General features: G+C 27.3%; 1 protein-coding gene across 2 annotated transcripts in view; it reads right to left on the bottom strand.

The window, feature by feature from the left end:
* Positions 1 to 1,353: 1,353 nt before the first annotated feature.
* The window catches only part of LOC129971545 (DENN domain-containing protein 1A-like), a 53,869-nt gene continuing 38,370 nt past the window's right edge, over positions 1,354 to 16,852 (bottom strand). Inside the window, exons 19-22 of one of the 2 annotated variants that reach the window (XM_056085415.1) lie at positions 15,345 to 15,440; positions 14,634 to 14,686; positions 8,289 to 8,487; positions 1,354 to 7,133 (exon numbers count right to left, since the gene is read on the bottom strand). In XM_056085415.1, coding sequence (XP_055941390.1) covers positions 6,453 to 7,133; positions 8,289 to 8,487; positions 14,634 to 14,686; positions 15,345 to 15,440 — 1,029 coding nt within the window. In that variant the 3' untranslated portion in view covers positions 1,354 to 6,452. Of the gene's footprint in view, positions 7,134 to 8,288; positions 8,488 to 14,633; positions 14,687 to 15,344; positions 15,444 to 16,852 lie in introns of both variants that reach the window. The other variant, XM_056085414.1, reaches the window with a different exon arrangement.

Genomic DNA, 16,852 nt, shown 5'->3' on the forward strand with positions numbered 1-16,852 from the left:
GGTGGATGCGTGTACGGATTGGCGCTCGACCTATCAAATTTGGCACGTGGGCTGGGGTTTCAGGACCTCGGAATTTTGGTGTTTTTCTGCCGAAACTAACAAAATTATTATTGCATAAAAATGAATATTGCAAAGATTAAAAGTATAAAAAATTATCTTTTTTTAATAAATATCCACTTAATAATCATAGGAATTAAAAAAAAATATTTGTCTAATTTTCAAGAATATATTACATTGTTCCTGAAATTCAAACTGATTTCATTGTTTCATCAATTATCTGATAGCGTGATGATATGTTGTGACTGGCCTTTATTAGAAAGGCCCGTGTGCACAATTAACTGAGCATATATTAGAGACAGTAAAAACATCACGGCTTAAAAAAACGATAATTTGGCAGAATTTTGGATATGAAGCTATACCCACACGATTTAAAGGAAATTAAATATAACTAATATTTGAAACGAACTAGCGGGTAGCCAAAGGATGGATTTAAATAAATAAATTTAAAAAAAAGGTCTATTATATTACGACTAAAACCGAGAGAGTTATGAAAATTTTAATATTACTATTTTAATAATGCGCGATTTTAGAACGCACCATCGACCGTCACAGTGAAGATAGCAATCAGCACCCAACTTCCCCATGGCTGACATGCCTATGCTATTGAAAATGTTGACTGCTCTAAAATTGTAATTCATTGTAGATTTGATCGCAGAAGATAGAAACTTTATTAATTTAAAAGTTGTAGTATCAAGAATATTTTGCAGAATTTGACTGTTTAAGACCAAAGTAGGGTGTAAAATTCAAACTTTAGAATTTTTTTAAGTATATTTATTTAAGGGAACAAAATAAAATACTATTATTTACATCATTTAAATTCTTTAGAAAGCAAAAGTAAAAACTGAATTTAATGATGAATCGAAAAAACTTTTATTGAATACTTCTTTGAGATAATGTATAAATTATTCTGTAGTGCACATAAGATTTCAATGTCAAATGATTCTGTTTTCGGTAAAATGTAAAAAATTACTTGGTTCAGCAAAAAATGTTTTTATATTAACTCAAGTTTAATTATTTCTATTTTAATTTAGAGTTCAAATTTTATGGGAGCTGACAGAAGACTTCAATAATAGCTATGAGATATCTGACTATCAAAATTCATAAAAACTAATAAAGAAGGAAATCCTCCCCCCCCCCGTCCATCATCCTCATTTTCTGAAGTTCTACACTGCCACTTGACAAGCAAATGTTATGTCTGAAATTGTTATGTTAAACAATAGTTGTAATAACTAAATCAAAATTTTCTTACTTATCCTTAAGAGGAGTTTGAAAGATAAATAAAAATTTGCACTATGAATAAATAAAACAAATTTATTTAACATAAACAAGGGATAAATAGACAAGCAAAATAACAAAGTAAAAACAGGGCAACAATGAAACAGTACTGAAGCACACACAAGTGTGCGAAATCCATTAAATGCTTCTATTTGATTACCAAAGCGTGCAAGATTACTACAGATCTATTCTGATTTACAGAAAGAATGTACTACTAATAAAAATAGACTGCTCCATGTAGAAATGAGTTCATTCATATCTTATAAAAAAAACTGTAAAAAATATATTTTTTAAAATTTAATATAAAAATGTTTCTATCCACAATGTTATATATATAAAAGAGATTTTAAAGAAATGAACCAAGAAAATTATGAAAATATTTCTATCTATATATTTATATTATATTATATATGCAATAAAAATAAATATTTTTTACCTGATAGAAGTATTAATAGAAAGACATAATCTCAGTTATAAGAAAAAAAATTTTACTCAACGCATATTGTTTTGCCTTTTTGCAAAGTAAAAATCCATTACTGGAATTTAAAAAATGTTTAATCATTTTATTATATTATATTTTCAAATGCATCATCCAGTACAAGGGAAAGGACAGAATTTCACCAATTTAGAACAATTATTACACTAGTTAAAAACAATAAATTTCTGATTAGATCAAAAACACATTTAACCAATAAAAGACATTGTTCTTACTGAAATGAAAGTATACTTTTATGATGAACATAAGCAATAGGTATAAAGTAGCATTAATCATAATGTAAGCAATTTATATTTCCAAATGGAATATCATATACTCAGTTGAGTTTTAAAACATTCACGTACAAATTTATGTTTTTACTTTATATTAATTTCAACATATTTTAAAAATATATTATAAATTTGGAATGTAAACTTCAGGAGTGGAGGAACAATTTCTCCAACATTTTGTAAAATCACAACACTAAAAGTACTGATTTTGTAATGCACATAAGTCACTGTGATACCTTTTTACAAGTTTAATTAACAAAATTTCCATAAACGATTTGTATTACTTCATTATTTCAAACATAAGTTGCACAAATAACTGCTAGAAATAAATTATGGCAATATACCAATAACAAGCACTCTTGCAAAACACTTTCTTTCGTGAAGCTGCCTTACAAAAACAGACTTAAATATAAAATAACTGTTTTCAGAATATGTTCTGAAGGTTTTATTATAAATCATGGATTGCTATAGATTAAAATCCCCCCCCTTAAGCATTTCATTAAAAATTATAAAACATTAAATTAAAAAAAAAACTGACTTCAATATGTACATATGCAATACTATACTATACCAAATTTGATTTAACACAACACTGTGTAATCCATCCCAAGACAAAGACATAGTTGAGCAGACCACATGTGCCGCTCCTGGGAGTGACTGCATAACAAATATGTTAACTTATCTTTAATCAATATTTAAATGAACTTATTAAATTTCCTTACTAAATGCCAACTAAAAAATTGCTTATTTTTTTAGCAATAGCTTTTTGATGATGGAAATAGGAACAACATGGAACAAAAGATTGAAAATCCTATTTAACAATTAATATTATTGAATGTATAAGAAATGTTTATCAATTACAATAAATTTTTAAATCATGCATTTACATGTATGCTTGCTTTTAAATTAATAGCAGACACGCAAAATTCTAACCAGATTTAAAGAATTATTATTCTAACTATAAATATTGCATCCCAGTTAATAATTAAAAATTTTTTTTTATGGCAGATAGGATATCACAAAGAAAAAAAAAAAAGAAAGTCCCATATCAGCATTATCAACAAAATGTGTGAAAATAGAGCATTAAATAATATGTACGAAAATGTAACAATAAAACCTTAGAATAAATATTAACTATAAAATACTATTTAATTCTCAAATAAAAAAAAGAGGTAAGTAAGGATTAGTTTGGGAATGTTGTCACATACGGTCAATCAAGTATTTAAAAATAAAATGTAACACAAAATTATATCTTACATATAAAGTATTACTTAGTGTATTCATAAATTCATTAAACTTACAGACTTTCCCACATCACACCATGCATTAACTATAAATTTTACATGGCCTTTTTTTTTTTAATTTTGATTTTTCTCAGTAAAAAAAAAAAAAGATTATTATTTTATGAAATGTGAAAATCATAAAACAGAAATTTAATATCCTTCAATTGAACAGCTTTATGTAAATGAACTGGTAAAGACAATTTCACTATAATTCTGAAAAATAGGATTATAAAATGAGGAATTTTATTAAAATACACTATATTGAAGGCAGCATTTGGTTATCCCAAAGCAAAATCATATGGTTGATCCCAAATGAAGTAATCCTGAAGATGAAAATTAAGAAACTCTTTATATCAAGGAATAGCTGCTTTCTTAAATTTTTAGAAATGAAGTTTAAGCTGTCATAAAAGCAAGTTTTAAAATCAAAACTGCATGTGGTGAAAAATTTTATATGCTAAAATTATAACATAAAAGGGGAAAAAATATGAAAATACATTGCAGCAGATATGATTGTGATTGTTTTCTTCTAATAAATGCTAAAAGTAATTAATCTCCTAAGTTAAACAGGAAGTTTTGAAATTTATTTTTTTATAGTTGAAAAATTCATAGTACTAAAAAATTCTAAAAAAATATATAATAAGATTATGACAATTTAGCTATTATTAATCATAAATATTATTCAGTATAAACATAAAAAAATGATTAAATTAAGAAATATGGAATTTCTCAAAATCCCAATACTATGCAGTGTGATCCCAAATGGAATCATGACTCAAGCTTAGAACTAAACAGAGAATAAACATACAGGCTGAATTTTTTACCCAATAAATATGAAGGCTCTATAAATGTTTTAAAATATTCTTTAATACAAATGGGATTATATTAGGGAAAAGAATTCATGAACTTACTATATGCTTACACTAATACTGAATAAGGCATAAATTAGAAAAAAAAAATTATATTATTTATAAGGCACAAACTCACTGATTTTTACAGATAAGATATCATCAAAAACTTCCAATATCTCTTTTCAATCTCTGGAGAAGAAAATATATATAATCTAATTTATATAACAAAATAAGGTGAACATATAGTTATACTGCAAATAAAGACAAAATTAAGAAATAGAAATAAATATTCTTTTAAAAATATTCACAGATTCCTTTAAGGCTATATATTTGTTAATCAATTTTTGAAATCTCTTTTTTCAAATCACAAACAGGTTGCTCTAAAATGCTAATTCTGATTTCATAAAGTTTTTAGTCTTTACAAATTCCATTTACCTCCCCCTTTTTTCTATATTATATATATAAATTGATTTTGTTTTTTATCATGCAAAATGAAAACACAAGGTTGTTTGTAATTATTGAAGGTTCATTTAGAAATGTGGTTTCTACATTAACGCTTAACTGGGGACGTGCGGTCTGTTAGACAGCAAGCAATGGATTTTCGGTCACCCCTATTCTATTTTTAGTTTATTTGAATGGAGTGACCCTGTAGCTTCCTGTTTTGTGACCTTCAATACACATGCATTTTTTTCAACTGATTTCAGCGAATGCTTTTTAAAATAATTCATTTTTTTAGCGCGGTCTCTAAGACCACACCTCTCTGTTAGTGTCCCAGTGATAAACAAGACCGAAACATCATCCAATTTACTAATCCTATTATGAAATAGTGCTCCAGATACTTTTAAATGAAGCAGAAAGTGATTTTAGTGATAAGGATAACTGTACAGTAGAGTTTTTTGATGAAAGTTCACATTCAACTGATTTTGATATGTATGCTCAAACACAATTTTTTTAGTGATAATATATTTTGAAAAATATATTAATTAATCAAGAGATATATATAGAGATTTATAGGTTGATTTTTATACTAATTCTTAACCTGTATGTTTAAAATGCCCGAGGAAACCGTGCTATGAAAGTCATACTAGCCGATAAAAAAAGGGTCAATTTTACCCATTGTCATTTTATATTTTATTTTTCATATAATTGTTGCATTTTACATTATATTGTCTTCTATATACCTTCATATACTGTAAAAATAAATATGATTTAAAAAGTAACACGTTTTTTCAAGAATATTATTTATTGTAACATGTAATTTGTGAAGAAAATGTATGTTCCAATCCATTTACTTTTTTCTATGATAATATATTTTGAAAAATTTCTAAAACATATCTATATATCAAGAAAAATATCTGCAAAATATATTGGCAGTTTTTCATACTAATACATTCATTAGAAAATTTCATTTGAGTGTAAATGAAATGCGGTCTCGTAGACCGCACCTCCCCAGTTAATGGTTAAAAAAAGTCACAGTGTATTTATTATATGGCTAGTAAATAATTTTTCAATAAAAACTATGCATAGCATTTCTACTACATTACTCATAGCATTTTAATATGATGCCTTCTATACAGCTAAGAGAATGCATAATTTTAGAAAATTTAAAAACTATATTTATAGTTTAAACTGAAGGATTAATATAAATATATAAAATCAGTGAGGGCAGAGGAAGAAGCAGAATTAACATTAAAATGGTATAAAAGAAACAAGAAATAAAATGTGTTAATAGATGAAATTAAAACAAAAAAATCGATGAAGGTCATTTGCATGTACTGAAAAATTAAGTGACACACAGCACAGATGTAAATATGATCATAAAATCTATGTTATTTGTATCTACTGTTAATTTGTAATAATTCCTCAATATTATTCACATTAAATTATTTTTCTGCAGTTAAAATATACATTACAATATTGTTTCTGTTTTGAAAATGACTTTTAAGAAACCGAAACCAAAATTCTATATGAAATGTAATTTAAATCAAGGAAAGTTTGATTTTTTAAGGCATTCATTTACTATTATACTATAACTTCTACTCCTGCAATTATAATGTAATATAGCATTAGAATATAAATTTTATAACTAAAATCACTGGTATTAAGAACAAGGCACATGAAATGTCTATCTATGTAAAACAATCAATTCTGTCCCTTTTTAATTATTTAAAGCAGTTTCAAAACAATTCTTGTGCTCAATATAAATATTGTAAAAAAAAAATTATTGAAAGTTTTCCCATGTTGACAAATTAGCAGACACTTCATTTAAGTTTTCCTTTCGGCAGTTGTTATTTTTGCCATCTGCAACTATAAAAGGATTTGTTGACACTTTAGAAGCAGATTTTAAAAGCAACATGGAAGGTGGATCATTGTAAACACCAGAGCAGGCAGATGGTGGAGTGGATAACGTCCTGGATAAATTTTGAGATTTAAATAACACTGAACCGTTTGCTTTCAAGGCTTCCGAACTTGAAGACAAGTGTTGTGGTGAGGAAGACTGATACATATTTACCAAATTTTTCACATTTGGACCCGAATAACTCTTGAAAATGGACAATTCAGAATCAGGCGATGAAGTCACTGAGAGATTTTGGCGAAATGGATTAGTGTTAACAAGATTTTTTTGTTCCAGACTATCAGGAAAGGAATCTCTACTATTATACTGAGAAACTTCATTAAAATTTGAACTGCTGCATGGATCAAGCTGTATGAGTAATTCTGCAGACGCATTGGAGGGCTCTGAAAGTGCACCAGACAATCGTGTGTCCAATCTGGATTTGGAGCCAGGAGGTCTAGGTAGAAGTGGTGGAGGTCCTGGATCTGAAGGTGTCTGTGGAATGTTTGAAGAGCGTTTCAGTGGGGAAGCAACACAGCTAGGGCCACATGGTACTTTATTTTCCAGCTAAAGAAAAAAGTCAAGACAGGTTAAGATCATTAGAACATATTAATGTTATACTAAACTCATAATATCAATGATTCTAGATAAAGCTTTGCAAATTTATGCACTTTTGTTCATGCACTTTTTATGTCATTAAAATTATTTTTGAATGTATCAAAATTCAATAACTTTTTAAAATCAAAGTCAAATTCCAAAAATATATTCAAGCATTAATTAAATTTGTACAGTAAATGAAAGAGGAATACAATATCAGTTCTCATATACTAAATTTTATTATCTCACACATTACATAAAAATATTGAAATACATGAAAAGTGAAATATATTTTTATATTTTCAGTTATACATAACTTTAAAAATATTAAAAAAAGGCATTTTTGAAATATTTGACAACTTTCCAGCATCTCTTTCAATAACTAACATTTCAAAAATAAATTTATAATTTGTCGTATCAAAGAAATTAATACATTATAATAATGTCAAAAATCGAAAATGGGGAAAAAAATGTTTCTTAATTTTAAGCCCTGGAATCAACCTTTCTTAATTATAATAAAATCAACAATGAACAAATTTTAGTGAGGATTTCAGTTAGTATTTTTGGTAACAAGCTTATTCATCAATAATGTTTTTCTGCCTGTTTTAAAATTATTTCAAAATGAATATTTACTTAATATTACATTTTTGTTTTTAGAAAACACTGCAAAAATATTAATCTTATGTGAAAGTGAATAACATTTTCTTAAATTTTCTTTAAAAATACAACATTAAAATAGCCTTTCAATCTAGCTTTGTCAAATTCCAAGCCAAATGTGGCAAACACTATGTCATAAAACAATCAATTATATATTCAAATGGATTTCATATGACTATCATATACATTTAAAAAAGACAATCCCATAGGTAAGGAGCACAGCATGCAACTGATTTAAAATTTACTCTAAATATTTTTAATATTTTATAATAAGAAGTGTTCGATTCTGCAATAATCATATACTAATGCTTCAGAAGTACATATAATTTATATGAAATATGCAAGAGATAGAAAAAGTTATGGGGAAATATTAAGTTGTAATATTTTTGTGAAATTTATTAAATTTTTCTTCCGAAATTGAGGGAGAAAAAGTGTACTAAATGAAAAACTATCAAGATAAAACCTTACTGATAAGTCAATAAGCTGAGGATCTGAAATACTGGTTTTAGAATTATTGCACAGAGAACAACTGCGAAAAATCACTTCATGAAGATCTCCCATTAAATCTACGTCAATAGGTTGGAATGTAAGTTGAGGACTATCAACAACACTTCTTCGGACTGGAGACATAGGAGTGAGGAGGTTTGTTATAGCAAGTGCAGAATGTCTGAAACGGGACAATAAACTGTTATATAAAAAAAAATTGGTATACAAATGTTACAGGGTTGCCACTTTTATTGAAGAAAGAAATTCAAGGACTGTAAAATTATATGCTTTAGATATAGCAATGCAAATAATAAATTTAAATAAAATATTTTTACTATTAATTTTCAAATGCAAGATTATTTTTTAATTTACTACTTCTAAATGCTTAAGAAAAGAGCATTAAGAATTATTACACTTGTTTTCAGTTAATGAGCTAACATGTGCAGTCCAAATTGAATTTCAAGGTCACAATGCAATTACCCAATGCTAATTTCATACACACAACTAAAGGCTACTGACTTCACAAATATATTTACAATTCAGTTGAAACAAAATGTTAATTCTATAAGAATAACACTTTTGTATGAATCCTTTTTTAACTTTATTTTTGATCAGTGTTTAACAGAATGAGGGGGAGGTGCAAGAGGCATATATTAAGAAATATTTATTTATATTTAAACAAATGAACTGGAAAAAATGTGTCATTATCTTCTGCCTTTTCAAATATTTTCCTTGTACTTTTTTGCATTTTAAAAATAGTCTTTTTTTGTCCTTTTTCATTTTAAATTATTTAGTAGTCTATTATGTATTTCCTTTTATTATGCTTTTTAATAATTTGAGATTGCAATCTTCAGTTATTTTTTCGTCATATTTAGAGATGACATTTTTCGGTTTATACAAGTTCTTTTATGATTTGGACATTTTTTATTACACTGCATTTTTATCATTTTAATACTTCAACCACAATATTTTTATTTAAGAAAAATTCCTCTTCCAATTGTAGTTTGGCCATAGGATTATACAATCAGAGTCTTTTAATTAATTTCCACAATTTCTAATAAGAATTTTGTTTTTTTAAATGTTTTGATGAAAATCTGTCTATTAAATTTTTGGATACTTCAAATTCCTCAAATCCTACTGAATTGCAAATCACATCATTCAAAAAGTAGTCCAATTCTATTAAAATAGAATCACATTCTTTTTCTTGTAGGTACTAGAATATACAAGAATACAAAGAATGGCTTTCATCATGATATAGCAAGATTTGTTTGTTTTTTCTTCTGAGATCTTTTTACCACTCATACTTTTGGCAAATATATGGTTGAGAAGGAAATTATTTAAAACTTTAAAAATGAAGGATTTGATTGTTGACTGTTTTTTCTGACAATTTTTTTTCTTCTGATTAATTGGATTTTTATAAATGTCGTTTCCAAAGAATCCAGAATTAACTTTCCTGATATCGACATATCAGAAAAGTTAATAATCTTAAGTTAGCTAATAAATAGAATATTTAATTGAAAATTAAAGAAATGCTATTTACAGTTTTTAAGCTTTCACAAACATCTATTTTCATGACATTGAAAGTTTTCAAACTGCCAATGGCAATCTTTTCATATTTTGTACAAAAAATGAATAGGTAATATAGAAGAATGTAAAAAGTTGTTAGATAATTTCAGTCAGTGATGAAAAAATTCTATACCTGATATACAGAATCATTACATTTAGACTTAAATATTATAAATTGCTCTTTTTGTCCACATAATACCAAACTGTTTCTTGTTAAGAATGTTCATTCAACAGTAGCTGCGTTCACCAAACACCTAGTTCTCCAAAAATATTTATGAAGTTTCCCATTCTCTAAACATATGAGGCATAATCTATTTTTGCATTGGCAAACTTTTGAATAAATAATAAATATTAGATAAAAGAGATCAAAATCCAATGCATTACTTCATTTATATCATGTCCAAAATTTTTTTGAATTTCATCACTGAATAGATCAAAAATGACCTCCCAGTTTACTGATAGATTTCCATTGAGATAGATAAAATAATTCTCAAATCCAATTTTTTCTTAGAAAATATTGTTGATTGTGAAATGTCCAATTAAAGTTGAAGCTTACACATAATTTCTATTTTTCTTTCCAATATAGAAAAGATAAATTCATTTGCTTCATTTCAAGGATTGGTTGAATGCTCATCGCACATTAGATTAAATACATGATACTGAATCAGACTCTTATACAGAGTGCACCCCGAATGTATGGAACAAAGCCAAATATAAACAAATCTTTACAAGAGTTATATGAATAATAACTCTCTTCACATTAAAAAAAATCCATCCAAGCATTGTGAAGACACAATGGATGACATATAATGTTATCTCCAGCTACTGGGCCTATTGAAGATTCCTTTCATCGGTGGTATTCTTGCTTGCTACATTCCTGTTCCCCATCCTTCAAATTATACAGAAAGATAAGATTAGAGACTGAAAATTTTCCAAGATCAACATCCATTTCTTGGTAGTGGAATTCTCAAGGTAAAACCAAGAATCCAGTCAAATTATCGTGAAAAATGTGAGAAAAAAAATACATAACAGATAATTTATTGATTTAAGCTGTCTTTTGTACACAGGCCTCTATGTTTCCACACAAATATGCTACTGGAGGATTATGGGTGCAGTAAGCAAGCTGGAACACCAGTTTTTTTACTTTAAATAACAAGCTATTCATCCCAGAAGAAAAATTTAAATTGAAAAGTTACAGATATTAAAAAGACCTATATAATGAGCAGTCAAATGTTAATTAATTAATTAATTAATTGAGGAATAAATTTTTAAAAAAGCTTAACTTTGGAAAAATAATTTAATTTTTTTTTCAATTTAACTTAAATTTTTGCAATTCCATTTAAAGACATGTTAAACAAACAAACAAAAAAATGTTTTGTAAAAATTTTAAGACTGATATCTGCATTACTTTTTCAAAATTCCCCTTTATCAAAAAAAAAAAAAAAAAAAAAAAAAAATGATTATTTACATTTTTTTTTATTGGACTGAAATGGGGGGGGGGGAATCCAGTTAATTTTGGACAAAATGAAGGCTAAAATTACACCCATTTACTGAAAATACAATACAAAATTTCAAATTTAACCAAAGAAATTTCAACATATGGATAGACCATACATACAAAATTTTAAAACTTCTCAAGAATTCAGTTTTTCTGTAGAATTAAGATAATATTGTAAAATGTCTTCAACTGTGGGATGTTCCATGAAAGTTCTTTCATTGTGAGGCAAATACATCTGCTTTCTTTGTAAAGATATGCTGAAATTTTCATCAAACTTTAGACTGTATACATTAAGACCAAACACATATTTAAATTAAACAGTTTAATGTATGGTGTAAAGCTAAATGAAATAAATTAAGAGCATTTTGTTGGCCTATAGAACTTTTTAGAGATCGGGAAGATTTTTCAGAACAAGTTTGAAATCTCTTTACAAGAATTATACAAATACAACTCTACACACTTCAAAAATCATTTCAACTCTTCAGCATTGTGAAGACACAATATCATCTACAGCTGCTGCGTCTGATGAAAATTCCTCATCAATTGTGAAGGTAAGCCTTCTTCAAACTACACAGAAAGAAAAGATTGGTGACTGATTCCTAGGGATTGCAATACCGGTATTTTGAGCCATTTGTACATTTTTGTAATACCGGTATTCACAAGTTTCAATACCGGTTTTTCAGTATTTACTAGAAATTTTTAAAATTGTCTCCACTATATGTTCAGGGATCGCCAACGTAGCCAAATAGTATACGTTTTTGTTTTTATGTCTCCCTGACGGGCGAAATTAATTAGCTAATTAATGGCTTAAATCTAAATTAGCAAAACATGGATTATCCCTTATTGTATCCATAACGACTAATGGAGCAACAGTTATGAAAAAAGTTGGAAAGTTGATTAGAGCAAATTAGCAATTGTGCTATGCTCATGGAATTCAATTAGGATTGATGTATTATACCAAAAAATAAAGATCAGAAGAATCCAAATACTGTAGATATAGAAACTTCGGATTCCAACTTTGAAGAGAGTAAGAGTGGGAGTGATATTGACAATGTAATTATTGAAGAAGATATTGCTGGATGAAATATTAACCAATCACGAATTGCTTCCTATAATTTATAAAGTTCGAAAAATTGTTAAGATATTTAAACGTTCCCCTACAAAAAATGCCATATTACAAAAATATATACTAACTGAAAATAAAACAGAATATATGTTAATAATACATTCTAAGACACGTTGGAACAGTTTACTCCTAATGATGGAACGATTTTTGAAATTTAGAAATCCAATCAAAAAAGCAATAATCGACTTAAATCTGTAAAATAATTTTTCAGATAGTGAATTCGACTTAATATCCAGAACTATATCAGCTCTACTTCCAATAAAACTGACTATAGAGGCATTATGTCGGAGAAATTTTAATTTATTAACAGCTAATGCAACAATAAGTTTCATGTTGCAGTCATGAAAAGAACAGCACATATCACTAACTGAAGAATTATATATTACATTGAAAAATCGCACAGAAGAAAGGCATACCGAAATAGAAAATGTCTTATGGTATTTACATAATTATAATGATTTTAAAAATGAAAATGAAAAGAAAATAATCAATTCAATTCTGATTAAGTTTATAGTAAAGTTAAAAAAAAATTTTTACCCACAAATTTATCCACATTCAGAAGAATTCGGTTCAGTTACCGAAGATTATGATGACACTAATGTCCATAGTGAAAAGGAATTGTCTCTTGAACAAAAATTAGAGTTAGCAATAAATAAATAATAATAAAAAAAAAATCAGCGAACAAAAATACAATACAAAAATCAGCTATATCCAAAACCATCCGACAAGAAATTGATTTGTTTGAAGATGAGGGATTTAGAGGTAAATACTTGGAAAAAGTATATCGCACATTGCTAACTACTAGCGTAGATGCCGAAAGAGCGTTTTCGGCAATTTTTGCACAAAATTACTTTTCAGGCTTAATGACAGTACACTTGATGCATTATATTTAAGATCAAATTTCAAAAATTTGTAATAACAGACTAAATAGTGATATTTACACTTTTTTTGAGAATTAAATAAATATGTTGTTCCTTTACTTTTTTGTGATATTTACATACTGTTATAATTTATAAGTTACATATTATTTTTTGTGATATTTACACACTCTTTTAAAACTGGCGAATAAAACAAAGAAACCTCTGTGTTTTCTTTCTTTTTCTAAAATTTCTAATACCAGTATCAAGATCTAAAAAAACTGAATACCGGTATTGAAATTTTGGTCCGGTATTGCAATCCCTACTGATACCATTTGCACATCAAACCTTTCATCGGTAGGTGAAATGTTCAACGTAAAATCAAATCACAGATTGTTTTTCTCTTCTCTTTCAAAAAGAATGAATGTATATCTTACTTGTTTATCAAGTATTCGAAGAAAAACCAAGTACTTTTCTGGGTCCCAAGCTCAAGTAAATGCAAAGAATTTAAAAGAATTGTGGGAACCATAAATTATTAGTCAATCTATGAAAAAGACACTTCTAGCCAACTGAATAGTGAAACTTAAAACAACAGATTACAGGTGAAGTTTAAAAATCTTTTAAACAAATTTCTTAAAAAAATAAGAAGTCTTTAAAATTAAAATGCAGACAGGCATATAAAGAATTAAAGCAGCATTTCTTAAAGGGAAAAAAAATTTATATTCATATTTGACATTTTTTTTTTTTTTTTTTTTGAAATTGTATCAGACATATTTCAAGCAATACTTTTAGTAAATATTACTTATAGGGAACACTCTAAATATTTTTAGTTCTATTTTTAAAAAATGTAGTTTGCAATAAATAGAAAGATGCTAAGTACTCCAATTTTTTAATCATTAAAAATCATAATTTTATTCAAGATTATTTTTATATTTAATTTTCTACTGAAAGTAGTATGTAATTTCCAACAAAATAACTGCATGAGATACTGTTGATCTAAAATGAATACATCAAATACATTTTGCTTCCCAATTAAATTTACTGAATACTGCTTTTAATCTTTGGAAAAAAAAAAAAAAATGCAGGGAATTCAATTCATTAACCATTTTATTCACTCTCTGCATTGCAGTTTTAATCCTCAAGAATAAAATAACACTGATAAAGTTATTTGTTCACATTCTTTCATGCCATTTTATGATATTCAATATAAAAACAGTTCAATGAAATTAATTTCAGAAAAAATGCTTGATATTTTATCAATAATTCAATAAAATACTTACACAGGTGTCTCATCAGCTTTTGATTTTGATAATGATTCTTTTTTATGAAGACTCTAAAAGCAAAGAGGAAATATACAACATTTATTTTCAGCTCAATATGAATGAACTAGTTATTTAAATGAATAAAAGGTAAACATTAGTTTTTATAATAATATAGAAAGTGTCTCTGAAAACTGCAAGAATGCAATGCTTAGTATTAAATATTTGGTTCAATCATAAGCAAGCTTAACAAACTTTGCAAATCAATAAATAATACTATTTACAATGTATCAAAATGTTTTTGAATAACATATCATAATACGATAATTTTTATTTCACAATGGACAGAAATAGCATCTACCATTTTACATAGCAAATCAATACATTTTAGATTTCTATCCATTCTTTGATGACAATATGGCTCTAACAAGGTAATTAAAGGAAGCACATAAATAAAAACAAGATATTGATTTACAGAAAATATTGTTTCATGAAAAAAGGATATTTTAAAACCAGGCTATTTTAATGCCTAGATATTTTAAAACATTCATTATCATACTCAAGCAGTTCAAAAGTAGTGTACTTATTTTATTAGTTGCTTTCCAACAATATGAAATTTAAGAAAACCTTTAAAGAAACAAATGCACTAACTTTTTTATGAAACATAATCAATATGCACTCAGTTTATGCTACTGAACACATTTAGAAAACTATTTAAGTAACATTACTAACTTTAACAGAGTTTTTGGTATGAAGATCCAAATCACTGATTGTTGTGGGGGCACTGCCTCTACGTTTTGGTACTTCAGGAGCATCATCTGAAATCATCTGCTGCAAAAGAGAGAGAACGAATAAAATTATTAAATTAGTGATGCATGGTATTATAAAAATATTGTAGCATTGCACTTTCCTTTCCACAATGCTTTAGGGGACATACCACTGGAATTATATAATTACTACATATAATCATGAAAAGCTATAAGATGTAATAACTCATAATTTAAATAAGTTTGATAGGCTACATAAAATAAGTGTTAGATGTTTGCTTCATTGAAATTCAGAAACAATTCAAGTTTTTTCAATTATATAAATATATTATTAAGGAAAATCCAAAGTATGTCGGATAAAAAGACTCCAAGAAAAAAATTCATGAGTTCTTATTAATTTCTCTGACTTTTCTAGATTGATAAAATTCCCTGACATTTCCCTGATTTTTCAGTTTCGTCACCATTCTTAATAACAAAAGATGATTTAAAATTGCTTGATTAAACCTTTCGACCATACCATGGGATCCAGGATATAATGCTGTTGTTCAAATCTTTATGATTCCCAAAAGTTTGCAAAGCTCAGAAAAGAGCGAAAAATTAGAATTTTTGCCTTGATTTGAATGTAATAACAGCATAGAAATGCTATAATGAGAAATATTGCTTCGAATGAATTCATCTATAGTTCAAGGCTTACTGACTATGAATGACTTTTAGTCATTGAATTTATGGTGAAAAATCCTAGAATATCCAAAATTGTTCTTTTGAATAGTGTACACACATTATAGTGCTGCAAAATGAACTCTATTTTCTGGTTCCGAAAGAGTTGTATTTTCTGCCCCATTCCTCACTGTTGGTGCGAAATCAATTGGAATAAAATCAACTTCGAATTTTATTTAATATTTATTTCCATGATTCCATTGCCTTCCACTAACACTACCATAATACACTGCAGTGCTTCTAGAACACAGCTCAATGAGAAAATTAGTAATTACTAATGACACATTCTTCATCTACAATTAGTTGCAAGAATAGGGTTTCTATTCATTCATTAGTAGCATCTGTATCCAAGATAAAGTTTGTCAGTTCAAGGTTAGATAAAAATAGATGGCAAGCTATCAAAGCCTGCTTTACATTATTGAAAGATTTCTCGTAATTTTCTGTCTAGTTAAAATTAGTTTCAACTTCGGTTAATTTATGTAGAGGTCTTGCTGTCATTAAAAAGTTTCTAGCAAAGTAAAGACAACAGAAGCCCAAAGAAAATATGGAGATCATGCAATGTCTCAGAAAGAGGTAAATCAATAACTAATTTGATCTGGATCAGATCTGATTCCTTCTGCTGATATGATATGTCTAAGAAAAGCGATCTCCATTCAGAGCAATCTGTATTTCATTGGGTTTAATTTAAGGCTAGCATTTTATAGTTTCAGAAATTTCCTTAAGAATAATTTTAGATGATTTTCAAATCTTCTTTTC

The sequence above is a fragment of the Argiope bruennichi genome, chromosome 6, assembly GCF_947563725.1.
Source record: "Argiope bruennichi chromosome 6, qqArgBrue1.1, whole genome shotgun sequence".
Lineage (NCBI taxonomy): Eukaryota > Metazoa > Arthropoda > Arachnida > Araneae > Araneidae > Argiope > Argiope bruennichi.